General features: G+C 40.7%; 1 protein-coding gene across 7 annotated transcripts in view; it reads left to right on the top strand.

Annotated features, from left to right (window-relative positions):
• Positions 1-15,184, top strand: part of Gapvd1 (GTPase activating protein and VPS9 domains 1) — a 78,484-nt gene that overhangs the window by 17,929 nt on the left and 45,371 nt on the right. For 4 of the 7 annotated variants that reach the window (XM_041674368.1, XM_041674366.1, XM_041674367.1 and 1 more), the window contains exons 2-6: positions 4,714-4,931; positions 6,461-7,304; positions 9,661-9,747; positions 11,769-11,903; positions 12,046-12,235. In XM_041674368.1, coding sequence (XP_041530302.1) covers positions 4,747-4,931; positions 6,461-7,304; positions 9,661-9,747; positions 11,769-11,903; positions 12,046-12,235 — 1,441 coding nt within the window. In that variant the 5' untranslated portion in view covers positions 4,714-4,746. Of the gene's footprint in view, positions 1-4,713; positions 4,932-6,460; positions 7,305-9,660; positions 9,748-11,768; positions 11,904-12,045; positions 12,236-14,407; positions 14,489-15,184 lie in introns of all 7 variants that reach the window. The other 3 variants (XM_041674362.1, XM_041674364.1, XM_041674361.1) reach the window with 1 other exon arrangement.

The following is a 15,184-nucleotide window of genomic DNA, read 5'->3' as shown; positions in this document are numbered from 1 at the left end:
ATATATGCCAAATAATATTCCAACACACACACACAAAACCTATATTCCTTAGTCCCAATAATAGTTCTTAAAATTTTGTTTTGCAGGATAAGCTGTGGTCAGATTTTGTTTTTAATGACATTCTGACCAGTTTATTATTGAAAGGAAAGCTTATAATTCTGTTTAAAGTAAAATGCTTAGCAAGCTTGCCTGTGGCCTAAGATTGCTTATTTATTTATTTAATTTATTTATTTTCGAGGCAGGGTTTCTCAGTTGCTATGAAGCCAGTCCTGGAACTAGCTCTATAGACCAGTCTGGCCTCAAACTCACAGAGATTTGCCTGCCTCTGCTTCCTGAGTGCAGGGATTATAGGCATGCCCCACCACACCCAGCTTGGCCTAAATTTATTAAAATGATCACTAAAGATGGGCAGTGGTGGTTCATGCTTTTAATCCCAGCATTTGGGAGGCAGAGGCAGGTCTCTGTGAGTTCAAGGCCAGCTTGTTCTATAGAGTGAGTTCCAGGACAGTCTGCAAAGCTACAGAAAAACCCTATTTCAAAAACAAAACAAAATAAAGTCTCTAAAGCCATGTCGTTAGGACTAACAAGATGGCTCAGAGGGTCAAGCTGCCTGCTGCCAGGCCTGGTGACTTGAGTTGGAGACCTGTAGTCCACAGAGAACCAGCTCGCTATTCTCTGTCTGTTGATGGGCACTTGGAGTGGATCCAGACAGTGGCTGGTACAGTGAACAGTGCAGCTGCTTTTTCACAGACTGACTCGTGTCCTTTGTAGATAACCAGTAGTGGGGCCACTAGCTCATGAGGTAATTCTTTTTTAAAATTTTGGAGAATAATATTGTTGTTTTCCATAGTGATGACACAAAATTAAATTTCCACCAACAGTATGCAAATACTTTATTTTACCTATAGCCTTCCCAGTTTATGTAGTATTTCTGTTTGACTTTAAACTAAGTAGATACTGCTAGAAGTCAAATAATATTCTATAAAACCAGCAGATTAAAAAAAATCCTTAGCACAAAGCACAACTAAGAAATCAAAGTAGACATGACTAACAAATGTTGAGATTAGATGACTGAGAACCGTGCTTCTTCGGAGTCAGACAGACCTGAATCATACAGTGGAGTCCAACACTTCTGGAACTGTCAGCTGAGGCTGTCAGAACACACCTGCCACCCGCTTGGGGGTGCAGTGCAGTGAGGAAAAACTAAGATTATTCTTGGCATTGAAAGTCTAAGTAACAACAAAAAACAAGAAACAAAAACAAAAAAACAAAGCTGGGAGATGGTGGCACACACCTTTAATTCCAGTACTCAGGAGACAGAGACAGGATCTCTGTGGTCAAGGACAGCCTGGTCTACAGAGTGAGTTCCAGGACAGCCAGGGCTACAACAAAAAACCTCATTCATTTCCTTAATTGTCATTTTTTGGGTTTTAGTGCTGAGGTTTGAAGCCAGTGCCTCTAGCAGGTTAGACAGTTAGTTCTCTACCCCTGAGCTGTAGTCCTTACCTCACAATAATTGCTCTTAAAATTTTGGTTGGTTGTGTTTTTGGTTTTTTTTTTTGTTGTTGTTTATTTTTTTCAAGACAGGGTTTCTGTGTTTAACCCTAGCTGTCCTGGAACTCACTCTGTAAACCAGGCTGGTTTTTTCACGCAGAGATCCATATGCTTCTGCTTCCTGAATGCTGGGATTAAAGGTGTGTGCCACCACTGCCCAGCTTGTTTTGTTATCTTAAATATAGGTATTTCTATTATTAATATAAAAAATTTGTGGTTTGGCAGTTCAAGGATATAGCTTAAATAATGATTTAAAATATGTATGCTATTTGTAACTGTTTAGTTATTAGATAAATAAGAATAGTTTGATTTCATTCACACCTTTGGCAAATATATATTCAGTTGCTACTGTGAACTAGGCCCTCACCCAGGCCTGAGATTAGAGTAGTGAACAACACAGAAAAGTTCTGGCATAGAGAGGTGGAAGCCCCCAGTAAAGATGGCTAATAAGCAAGTAGGTATCTGTGGTAAATGCTGTGGTAGGGCCTGGAAGGTCAAAGTTGTAGGTAGGGAAGACTGCGTAGGACTTTAGATTTCATTCTGAGTATAAGGTAAAGCCTTGGGATAGTTTCTAGTCAAAGAATAAAATGATGTGACTTTAAGGTACACTTAGTGTTACTAGGAGAACAGACTTTGGGGAGCAAGGAAATCAGCTTGTTATAGGCTTTCTTTCAGGTGAGGTGCTGACAGATTCCCCGGGGAAGGAGGAAAAGTAATGAGATTATTCAGAGACAGAATCAACAGGCGTATTGCTCTGTGGAAGTAGTCAAGGGTGACTCCACTGCTAGTGAGCAGAGGTTCCTCCCTAAACAGATTCAGAGTGTATTTGATTTTGTTAATTCTAATTCAGAAATAACCCACTAGGTGTGCAGGTGCATACCTTAATTTCAGGTCTTAGGAGACTAAGACAGGAGGATCAGGAGGTCCAGGTCATTCTCAGTTACAAGGTGAATTTAAGGCTTGCCTGGACTAAAGGAGACTGTCTCAGAAAACCAGCAAAAGGGCTGAGAATGTACAACAGATGGTAGAGTACTTGCCTAGCATGCACAGACCCTGGGTTCAACCCCCACTACACGTAAATGGGGCATGTTGGCTCATCCCTGTAACCCCAGCTTGGGAGGTAGAGTAAGGATAAACAGGAGCTCAAAAGCATCTTTAGGTACAAAAAGAATTCAAAGCTAGTGTGGCCTATGTGAGACAGTATTTCCAAAAAAATATATATATATGTAAGCTGGACAGATGGCTCAGTAGTTAAGAATGTTTGTTGAGTAATATCAGAACAGGAATTCAGATCCCAGCATCTAGTTAACAAGTCCAGTATCTGGTGCATGCCTGTGACCCCTGCTCTGGGTGTTGAGACTACTTGATCTCTAGGTTCTGGTAAAGACCCTGCCTTAAAGAAATAGGTAGAGAGCCAGGCAGTGGCTGCACATACCTTTAATCCCAGCACTCAGGAGGCAGAAACAGGCAGATCTCTGAGTTTGAGTCCAACCTGGTCTACAGAGTGAGTTCCAGGACAGGTTCCAAAGAAACCCAGTTTGAAAAATAAAAAAACAAACAAACAAAAAAATAGAAAAAAAAAAAGAAAAAAAAAGGCAGTGAATTGTGAAGAACACCTAATGCCCTTGTCTGGCATATGTGTATGTACATGTGCAGGCTCACACACATGGGCATACACACACTTTTTTCGTAGTCCAGTGTGGTAAAGGCTACCAAGCCTGAGGACCAGAGTTCAATCCCTGAGACTCACATGCTGAATCAGACACTTAGAGTTTGTCTTCTGACTTCTGCACATGTGCTATGACATGTCCCCAAGGGGCAGCAGTGGGCAGCGGGCCATGAGACCATGCTGCAGGTCTCTGAGCAGTGGCAGACAGCAGGTCCCGAGAGCAGCCAGTCCCAAGGAGGGAAGGTGCAGTTCCCCATTTGGCTGCAGTGGGCCACGAGGGGGCAGTGAGTCCCAGGCAGGGAGTAGCGATGGGTGAGAGACCTTGATGGGGCAGCCAGTCCCACGAGGGGAGACAGACAGATGGGCACACCATGATGCAAGAGACAGAGACATGGACATGGATGGGTGAGGCATGCAGAGTGAGGTTGGATATTTATTTACTGGGTTATGGAGGGGGGAGGGGAGGAGAGAGAGAGACAGACAGAGAGAGAGAGAAACAGAAGGGGGAAGGGGAGAAGTGGCGAGAAGGGAGAGGGCAGAAGCTGCCTCTTTGAGAGAAAAGAAGGGACTCAGGCTGGAAGCTGAAGATCAGCTTGCCTCAGTGGAGGAGGGCAGGGAGTGGGCGTGACTTGTCTCTTAAAAGGACAGAGCAGATCATTACAATATGTAAATGCAAAAATAAATTACAATATTTTAAAATACTGTGTTTCTTAAATGACAGAAGTAGTATAGGCTCAGTATAGAAAATTTGGAAAATATAAGTTATTTTTTTTTTTTTTTCGAGACAGGGTTTCTCTGTGGCTTTGGAGCCTGTCCTGGAACTAGCTCTTGTAGACCAGGCTGGTCTCGAACTCACAGAGATCCGCCTGCCTCTGCCTCCCGAGTGCTGGGATTAAAGGCGTGCGCCACCATCGCCCGGCTTATAAGTTATTTTTTAAGCTCCTAATAAGGCCTTATTCAGAAATAGTCTTTTAACTACTTTAAGCCTGTGTCTGTCCATCAGCCTAGAATCATCCTTGGCTGTTCTTCCCATTACAATCACAATCTGTTGGTGTTTTGAAATGGGGTCTTATGTAGCCTTAGAGCCACTAGGTAGCCAAGGATGACTTTGACCTCCTGACATTCCTGTCTCAACCTCTCAAATGCTGGGATTAATTTTAAATTAGAGTCAATGGTTGTACTAAATTAACATCTTATTTAAAGACTTTTTTAACATTTAATTTTATGTGCATTGGTATTTTGTTTACATGTATGTTTGTATGAAGGTGCAAGGTCCCCTGGAATTCGAGTTACAGACAGGTGTGAGCTGCCAGGTGGGTGCTGGAAATTGAACCCTGGTCCTTTGGAAGAGCAGTCAGTGCTCTTAACCACTTAGCCATCTTTCCAGCCTCCTACCTCCATAATCAAAGTTGTAATGTATTCTGCTCCTTTTGGTTTTAGAAAACTAACTTAAAATGACAAAAATTTTTGAATTTTGTCTTTTTTATTAGTGATCAGCCTTTGTACCTTTTCCGAATTCAAAGATGGTGAAGCTAGATATCCACACTCTGGCCCACCACCTCAAACAGGAGCGCTTGTACGTGAGCTCTGAGAGACAGCTCATTCAGAGGCTGAACGCAGATGTGCTGAAGACAGCTGAAAAGCTGTATCGAACGGCGTGGATTGCAAAGCAACAGAGGATTAATTTGGATCGGCTTATTATAACCAGGTATAGTAAAAATTTTTAGGTCATGCATTTTGTGAACAATCTGTACTACTGATTATTACTAAATCAATCTCTTAAGTGCATGGTTTTAAAGCAATATTAGGTAAGTCTTTGGTCATAAAATACATGGAGTTTATTTTGTTTATTAATTACCTTAAACAGTGATACAGAAAATTATAATGTAAGGGTTAACATTTTATACCACACTAATTTTGTGATTTTTGTGATAAATTTTTATATACATTTTCATGGTTTAGAATTGCATATCTTTTTTTTTGAGACAGAGTTTCTCTGTAGCTTTGGAGCCTGTCCTGGAACTCGCTCTTGTAGACCAGGGTGGCCTCAAACTCACAGAGATCTGCCTGCCTCTGCCTCCTGAGTGCTGAGATTGAAGGCGTGCACTACCACTGCCCAGTTTAGAATTGTGTATCTTTTCTAAAGAAATTTTTTTTTATATTTTTAACTTTTATTTTACGTGTATGAGTTGTTTTGCCCACATATGTATCTATGTACCACTAGTGTGCCTGGTGCTTTCTATATTGTTCCAGGAAGCAGTTTTTAACTGTAGCAATTTTAGTATAATGTTAGAAGTAGTCAGATAGAAAAAGAATATAGCCGGGTGGTGGTGGCGCACACCTTTAATCCCAGCACTCGGGAGGCAGAGGCAGGCGGATCTCTGTGAGTTCGAGACCAGCCTGGTCTACAAGAGCTAGTTCCAGGACAGGCTCCAAAGCTACAGAGAAACCCTGTCTCGAGAAACCAAAAAAAAAAAAAAAAAAAAAGAAAGAAAAAGAATATATACTGTATGATTGTATTTATAAAAATCTTTGGGCTGGAGAGATGGCTCAGTGGTTAAGAGCAATGCCTGCTCTTCCAAAGGTCCCGAGTTCAATTCCCAGCAACCACATGGTGGCTCACAACCATCTGTAATGACGTCTGGTGCGCTCTTCTGGCCTGCAGACATACGCACAGACAGAATATTGTATACATAACAAATAAATAAATACTTTAAAAAAAATAAAAAAAAATAAAAATCTTTAAAGGCAGAACTGATCTTTGGAATCATAGCCCTTTGTTAGCTTTGCTGGGAGTTACTGACTGGAGGCCATGCAAAAGTATTCCATGTTGTAAATCAAGCCCAGGGCTTAGTGCATGCCAGGCAAGCGCTCTTCCAGCTGAGCTACCTCTCCAGCTCCTGTTTTGATGGCTTTTAGTACTCAAATTTTTAGGAATGTTCTTGTCTCAGTAAATAAACTGTTTTTAAGCTATAGCAAAATCCATAGAGGCTCACTCTGGACAATTTCATCAGTACTTTTAAATAGACGCTGCACCTAATCTGTTAAGAAGATATTGGCTTCCTCTTTACTTTTAGGTGTGTCTTACTCATTTCCATGTTCTCAAAGAGTTCAGCAACTCAGAGAGAGTTCATTGTTGGCACAAAAATGAACTCAGACTTAGTCATTCCGATTGAGTGCCTGTGTTGTATTACTGTTGTTATTAATATTGCCTTGCCTGTGTGCTAATGTTTCTAGTGCTGAAGCGTCCCCTGCTGAGTGTTGCCAGCATGCCAAGATTTTGGAAGATACACAGTTTGTTGATGGATATAAGCAATTGGGATTTCAGGAAACAGCTTACGGAGAATTCTTGAGTCGGTTAAGAGAAAATCCTCGTCTTATTGCCTCCTCTTTGGTTGCTGGAGAAAAACTCAATCAAGAGAACACACAAAGCGTTATCTACACAGTTTTTACCTCCTTGTATGGCAACTGTATTATGCAAGAAGATGAAAACTACCTCCTTCAGGTTTTACGATACTTGATTGAATTTGAACTGAAAGAAAGTGACAACCCCAGGCGGCTTTTGAGGAGAGGAACTTGTGCCTTCAGCATCTTATTTAAACTGTTTTCTGAAGGACTATTTTCTGCCAAACTTTTTCTTACAGCTACTTTACATGAGCCCATCATGCAGCTCCTTGTGGAAGACGAAGACCATCTGGAAACAGACCCTAACAAGCTAACCGAAAGGTTCTCCCCAGCGCAGCAGGAAAAGCTCTTTGGAGAGAAAGGCTCAGACAGATTCAGGCAAAAGGTTCAAGAGATGGTGGATTCCAATGAGGCCAAACTGGTGGCTTTGGTGAACAAATTTATTGGTTATCTCAAACAGAACACTTACTGCTTTCCACATAGTCTGAGGTGGATTGTGTCACAGATGTACAAAACTCTCTCTTGTGTAGACAGACTGGAGGTCGGGGAAGTCAGAGCCATGTGCACCGATCTTCTGTTGGCTTGCTTCATTTGTCCCGCAGTTGTCAATCCAGAGCAGTATGGAATAATATCTGATGCTCCTATCAATGAGGTGGCGAGATTTAACCTGATGCAGGTGTGCTTTTGTGATTATTAATGCAATATTTGATTTAAGATCAGCTGATATAATAGAGTGGGAATTTCTTTTGTTTTTTTGAGACATGGTTTCTCTGTGTAGTCGTTGCTGTTCAGGAACTCTTTCTTAAATTGTTCTAAGTATTTGATTCTCATGAGATAGAAAAACAATTATATTAGGATTTTGAGGTATTATAGTATTGCCTTGGTTTTCAGTGAAATCCTTTAACTCTTGGCCATTGAGTTGACTGGGTTTTCTAGAACAAGCCCATCATCCCTCTCCTGGCAATTTCAGAGTCCAGATTGATTGGAAACTGAGACTGTGCCTTACAACTGGAGCTGAACAGGAGGCTACTAGTTAGTATTCCTTGGAATATTAGGCCTTTCTCCAGAAGTGTTCATGTGTGAAAGTAGACACCACTCCATGAAGATGGTACATATGTGTAGTAAGATACCCCTACAGATCTGAGTTCTGGGCTAAGGAGATGACTCAGCAAGTAAAAGGCCTTGTGAAGGACTGATAACTTAAGTTCCGTCCCTGGAACACATGTTAGTAGACGAGAACCAGCTACTGAAAGTTGCACTGTGACCTCTCACATGTGCTAAGCACATGTTCGGCTATTAAAGTTACACCTGAAGTCTTATTAATTTATTTTACATGTGAGGTGTTTTACATGAAGTCTTACTATTGATTTAATTTATTTTATGTGGGGGGATTTATCCAAAGCCTTACTATTTAATTAATTAATTAATTAATTTTGTGTGTATAGGAGGGATTTTTGCCTGCATGTATATCTGCACATGTCTGCAGAAGAGAACATTGGATCCCCTGGAACTAGAATTATACAAGGACTAGTAATTGAACTTAGGTCCTCTGGAAGAGTAGCCACTGGTCTTAACTCCAAAGCCAAAGCTATCTCACCTGCCAGTCTATTTTTTTTTTTTTTTTTGGAAACAGGGTTGTTCTGTGTGTTGCCCTGGCTATCCTGGAACTCGCTCTGTAGATCAGGCTGGCCTTGAACTCACAAAGATCCGTCTGCCTCTGCCTCCTGAATGCTGAGTGAGATTAAAGGTGCACATCATCCTACCCAACTTGATAAACCTTTAAAAAAAAAAAAACATTGGTTGGGGTTGGAGAGGGGCTCTTTAGGTAAAAGTGTTTGTTCATTTTCAGAAGAGCTAAGTTCACGTCCCAGTGCCCACATCAGGCAGCCCACCAACTCCAGTTCCAGGGGATCCAACACCTTCTCTGGCTTTCATGGACAGGCACACACATGTTAAAATAAGTTGATTCTTGCCTGCAAGATGGCGCATACCTTTAATCCCAACACTTGGGAGGCAGAGGCAGGCAGATCCTTGTGAGTTGGAGGCCAGCCTGATCTGCAAAGAGGGTTCCAGGACAGCCAGAGCTACATAGATCCTGTCTCAAAAACCGACAGAAAACTATAAAGAGAATGCTTGAGTTCTTTTTTTTAAAATTTGTTTTTAATGATTTAGTTAACTTTATTTTATGTGCATTGGTGTGAAGGTGTCAGATCTCGTGGAACTGCATTTTCAGACAGTTGTGAGCTGTCATGTGGGTGCTGGGAATTGAACCCGGGTCCTCTGGAAGAGCAGTCAGTGCTCTTAACCACTGAGCCATCTCTCCATCCCCAATACTTGAGTTCTTCATGAACTTGTAAGGGGAAAGTCCTGTGTGTTAGCCTTGAAGTCATTTATTGCATGGCTAAGCGTTTGCAGATTATTTAAAAATTTTCTCATGTCCACAAGATGTTTCTGAGGGTAGAAAGTGCTGTGTGAGTATAACAACTTGAATTCCATCTCTGAAACCTATGCTAGAAGGAGAGCGCCAGCTCACAACCTCCACACGCACTGTTGCATACATGTGCTCCCCTGTCCTCAATAATGCTCACAGATACAGTAATAATAAGGTTTAATTTTGTTCTCTGTGTACCCCTGGCTGTCCTGGAACTTACTCTGTAGACCAGGATGACTTTAAACTCAGAGATCTGTCTGCTGCCTTTGTGTGCGCTGTTGCCTGGCTAGTTTAAAATGTTTTTTAAGCACAGAAAAAGTATATTATCAGTAGATATACTGTACTTTCAATTTCCTAATGTTCCTGTCATGTGTAACAAGAAATTACAGCAAAGTTTTCTACTTCCTCTATGTCTTCATCTGAAAATGGTAAAAGCTGACATAGACAAAATACACATTTTATTGGGATCATTGTTTTGTTTGCCTGATGAGATGAATGTGAATATTACTATGAAACCGGACACTTGGACTGGAATGTAAGTGCTTCATAGACAGTGCTGCTATGGGCACCCACACATGCTCACCACTGCTTCTGTTTGCAGGTCGGCCGCCTTCTGCAGCAGTTAGCAATGACTGGCACCGAAGAAGGAGATCCTCGGACCAAAAATAGCCTTGGAAAATTTGACAAAGTAGGAATGAATGTTGTGTTGTGTGAATTACTGTTTTGTAGACTGCTAGGTATCCAGGTATGCTAGCCCACACCTGTAATCTCAGCTGAGGCAGGAGGATTGCCTTGAGTTCAAGATTAGCTTAGACAATAGTGTGAGTCCTCATCACAAGCAGAGAACCTCACTTTGTGCACAGCTTTAATCCCTGCACTTAGGAAGCAGGGCAGCTGATGGCTGTGATTTCTTAGGCCAGCTTGGTCCACACAGACGCGCTATTTAGAAAGACCCTGTGTGCAAGAATAAATGGTATAAAATAAAATTTGTAAAAAATTCTGGCCAAGTGTTTAGTGAACTTAACTATTCTCTTTATTAAATCTAGTCTTTAGGTGATAGGAAGGTTAAATAATTCAGTCATTAATTTGCTTTTAAATTAGTTAACAATATTGTATCAGCAACCGTTAAATTTAGGAAGATTTTTCTTTTTTTCTTTTTCTTTTTATGTATTTATTTATTATGTATACAATATTCTGTCTGTATCTATGCCTGCAGGCCAGAAGAGGGCACCAGACCTCATTACAGATGGTTGTGAGCCACCATGTGGTTGCTGGGAATTGAACTCAGGACCTTTGGAAGAGCAGGCAATGCTCTTAACCTCTGAGTCATCTCTCCAGCCCCTAGGAAGATTTTTCTAATGATTAAACTGTCTTACAAATATTGAAGGGGTATCATTGTAATAAGAATCAAGACCTATTAGATTATTTTTTAAAAATTTGTTTTTAACTAATTTGTTACTAATTTAACAATCAGCAGTAATTAAATTATTTTAAATGTTCTTCATTTATGGCACTGTTCAGTTAATTGAGTAAAAAAGGTATTTCATTAGACTTTGAGTAGGCTAGCAGTTCAAGTGGCCTAAATCTCAAATATTGGAGCTGGAGAAATTATTCAGAAGTTATGATTTAGGAGTGCTTGCTATTTCAGAGGACAGGAGTTTAGTTCTCAGCATCCACCTTGTGTGGCTCATAACCACCTGTAATTTCAGCTCCCAGGGGATCTTGCATTCTCATCTTACCTTTGCAGTCCCCAGCACATATATGCTCATATATGTATAAACACACATGAACATAAATAAAAACCAAAAAAGTCTTAACAAATTAATAAAAAAATATAAAAACTGATATTGTACTGAGTATAGTAGTATATACTATAATCCCCGTACCTGAGTGATAGAGGCAGGAAAATCACTGTGGTTTGAGGCGAGCCGGGACACCATGGTGAATAGATTTTTTTTCCTCAAAAATCAAGAATAGCAACACCAAAAAAATCCAAGAAACAGTCAGGTGGTGGCGGTGCACAGCTGTAATTCCAGCACTCAGTCAGGAGAGAGGGGCAGGTAGATCCCTGAGTTTGAGCTTAGCCTGGTCTATGGATATGGATAAGGATATGGATAAGGTCTAGGATAGCCAGGGTTTCCCAACCCTGTCTGGAAAAAAAACAAAGCAACAACAAAAACCCAAGAAACAGTTAGAGAAAGATGGCTTAGTGGGTACAGACTCTTGACACCAAGCCTTGATGACCTGAGTATGATCCTCAGAGCCCACAAGAGGAGAGACTCCCTCAGGTTGTCTTCTGATCTCCACATGTGCACCCCAGATAAATACATAAAAACATTTAAAGGAAAAACCAAATAAAATAAAACCTGTTCTATGCCATTTCCCCCATACTTCTCATTTCTCCTTCACTTCCTCTCCAGAAAGTTCTCAGTGTTTCTTCTGTGTGTTCTTCTAGAGGCCTATGTGTGTCAGCAGATTCTTAGTATGTCTCCCATTCCACACCCCATCTGCCTTTTCAGAATTTTAGGTTGTAAATTACATGTACTTTATTTTTATTTTTTTGAGCGTATTCTGTATCATTACATACGGAATGTTGGGTTTAAAATAATTTTCATGAAGTTAAATTTTTTTCATGCTTATCCACCTTGGTCAGAATTTTTCTCATCTTTTGAGGGAGACTTTGGCTTTGATCTCTTCCTGTTTTGACAGAGCTGTGTCGCTGCTTTCCTTGATGTCGTGATTGGGGGCCGCGCAGTGGAGACTCCACCAATGAACTCCGTTAATCTTTTGGAAGGCTTGAGCAGAACTGTGGTTTATATAAGTTACAGTCAGCTTATTACTCTGGTAATGGCATCATTCTCTAGTTGACTTCTTTTTGAAATTCTTTTAGCCACCCATTGGCAAGTCACAGAAGAATATATCCTGTAAGAAGCGTGTATTATGTTTGACAGTTCATTTCACTAGATAATGTCCTTTCCTTTTACAGGTGAACTTTATGAAGAGTGTGATGTCTGGAGACGAGCTGAAGGAAGATAGAATGGCTCTTGACAGCTTGTTGGCAAGCCTGCCCCAGGCTAAGCCAGGGAAGAGCAGCAGTCTAGACGTCACCCCCTACAGCACTCCTCAGATGTCTCCAGCAGCCACCCCAGCCAACAAAAAGAACCGGTTACCTATAGGTAAGGAGAGTTTTCTGTATTGGAGCTTTTCTTTAAGTTTACTGTGTCTTCAAAGGTGGGGTATAGCCACGAGGTAGAGTATTTACCTAGTTCTTTTGACATCCTGGGCTTAGCCTCCAGCACTGCATAGCCTGGGTATGATGGCGCAGGACCTTAATACCAGCACAGGAGGTGGAGGCAGGGGAATCAGAAGCTTAAAGTTATCCTTGGGTAGTATTTGATCAGCTTGAGTTATAGTAAACCCTGCTTTAAAAGTTTTTTTTTTTTTTAATATATATTTAACTGGGCTTTACTCACTTAGTATGTGTTATCTGTCTACACACATGCAAAAGTTGAGCACGTATGCTGAACAGGCACTGAGTAAGCCTTTTACGTATGTTTCATTTAATCCACACAAACATCCAGTCATGGAGTGGTCACTGTGTCAAACACTGGGTGAACACAGCATTTATCTCTGCCCTGATATGATACTCTCAGCTTAGGTCCTCCTAGGCAGTCGGGAGGACAAGAGAGCAGTGCTCTGCCTACTGAGTGTCCATGGAGAGACTCATGGGGCCACAACTCAGCCAGATGTAGAAGGAAGAGTGAAGCCTGCACTCTTTCTTAAGGAGTGGATGGATGGGAATTAGGCCAAAGAAGAGTATTAGGTTCAGGGAGCAGGAGTGTTCCAGCGTCTGTTAAGATGAGGAACTCACCAAGACCTTGTCAACTTAGACAAGCTTTATATTTCATACATTTCTTTTTTTGGCTGTGTCAGGATTGAACCTAGGGTTTTGCACATGCCAGGCAAGTACTTGGTCACTGAGTCATATCCCCAGTTCAACTTTACACATTTTAAAGAAGAGTTTAACTTCTGTTAACTGATTTTTTTTTATGAACACAATTTCTTAAAATCAATGTTTTCTCATTTAACATAATATCTATTTATATCAGCAGGAATATGGTATCATCGAGTCTTTGGCTTTCTTTACTATAACTGTAGTTCCAGGGGATCTGGTGCTACTTTTTGACCTCCATGGGTACTTGGCATGCATTCATGCAGACAAAACACTCATACGCATAGAGTTTAAAAAAAAAACAAAACTTTTTTATTAAAGTGGGTTTTTTTTGTTTGTTTGTTTTTGTTTTGTTTTGTTGATTTTTGAGACAGGGTTTCTCTGTGTAGCCCTAGCTGTCCTGGAACTCACTTTGTAGACCAGGCTGGTCTTGAACTCACAGAAATTCACCTGTCTCTGTCTCTGCCTTCTAAATGTTAGGATTAAAGGCATATGGCACCATGCTAGGCAGGAAAAAAATTTTAAAAATCATTCTTGAAACCTGGCCTAATTGGGTATGCTTTTAATCCTAGCATTCAGGAGGCAGAAAAAGGCTGATCTCTGTGTGTTCAAGACCAACCTAGTATATCTAGTGACTTCCAGGGCAGCCAGTGCTGCATAGTGAGACACTGTCTTAAAAATAAAATAAATATTATTTGAGTTGTGGTTGGTGGTTCATACCTGAAATATCAAGACCCTAGAGGATCACTTTATGCCCCAGGCTAGTCTAGTTCACAAGAGAAGCTCCAGGCCAATGATGGAATAAAACAACTTAAGCTGAAAATGAAATCTATTTAGGAAGAAGATAGAGTTCATTCCTATGTAGCTAAATGAATACCCAGCTCATGACAGCACAGACTTTTTAAAACAAATTTCTAGCTGGTGGTGGTTTTGCATACCTGTATTCCCAGCACTTGGGAGGCAGAGGCAGGTGGATCTCTGAATTCCAGGCCAGCCTGGTCTACAGAGCCAGTGCCAGGACAATCAGGGCTGTTACAACACAGAAACATCCTGTTTCCAAAAAAAATTCTTTTGATTGAAATTAAAATTAAGTTTTATGTTTAGTGACTCTTTTTAATATTATGGATTATTTATTTATACTTTAGTCACATGAAAAACACTATTTTTTGGTAGAAATTTTCTCCCCATTGTTCACTGTTGTACATTAGTTTTTTTTCATTTTCTGTCACTTGAAAATGTTATTAGAGATGGGTTTAGCGGGGAGCAGATTTCAAATGCTTGCCTAGTGTTTTGTATGGTCACGTGACCTTATCGTTGCATTTAATTTCATGTTCTAAACAATGTTTCCAATGTTCAGAGGGTTGATTTTCTTCCATTTAATGTTTTTGCAACCCAGGACAACAGTTAGCGGCCATCACTGCCTGGGATTCCTCAGCCACCAATCTTACTGCTCATATTCCTCTAGTAACCCCGTTTGGTGGGTAATAGGCTGTTCTCCTTTTCTTCCGTAATTGTACTTTAGAAATATTCACAGGTGTATTCTGTGTGCATGCTGCTTTTGCTTTCTATAAGTTGCTACATGAAATTTGATCATTTGCATTTTTATAAGCTATAATTTTCACCTTTGCTAATAAGAGCTGCTCATGAGGTTACCTGTAAGCTCACAGTTCATGTGGAGGGTGGGTCGTAGAAAGACATGGTGGGCCTGTCTTAGGGTTTTAGAGTCAGTGTGAAATGACTTCAAAACGAGGGTGATGATGAGGGCAGCTACAGCTTTGTGAAATGCGATTGTCTTGACCTGTCCTTCGTCACTGTAGTGCACCAGCAGAGCTCTTCACCGCGCAGTGTGTTGAGTTTGATCACTGTGAGAGAATCATGGAAGGCTAGGTCACTTTGTCATAAAAATTAGATGTTTCAGTGCTCAAAATTTCTTAAAAGATGTATAGGATGTGAAGCCCGGTATAGCTCAGTGGTAGAATGCTTCTTTGGCATGGGCATCATAGTTAGGTAGATAAGTTTTTAAATATAATATATACATCAAAATAGCTGGAAATAATAAGTCTTACTTGTAAGGCTGGAAAGATGGCTCAGATGGTAGAGAACTTGATGCTAAACTTGGCAATTTGAGTTTGATCCCTGGGATCCACATAATGGAAGAAGAGAACTGACTCCC

Source organism: Microtus oregoni, unplaced genomic scaffold (assembly GCF_018167655.1).
Source record: "Microtus oregoni isolate MIOR12 unplaced genomic scaffold, Mior012 000025F_ref0000491, whole genome shotgun sequence".
NCBI classification, from domain to species: domain Eukaryota; kingdom Metazoa; phylum Chordata; class Mammalia; order Rodentia; family Cricetidae; genus Microtus; species Microtus oregoni.
Note: the sequence above shows the minus strand (reverse complement) of the source record. Positions and strands in the feature narration are given on the sequence as shown.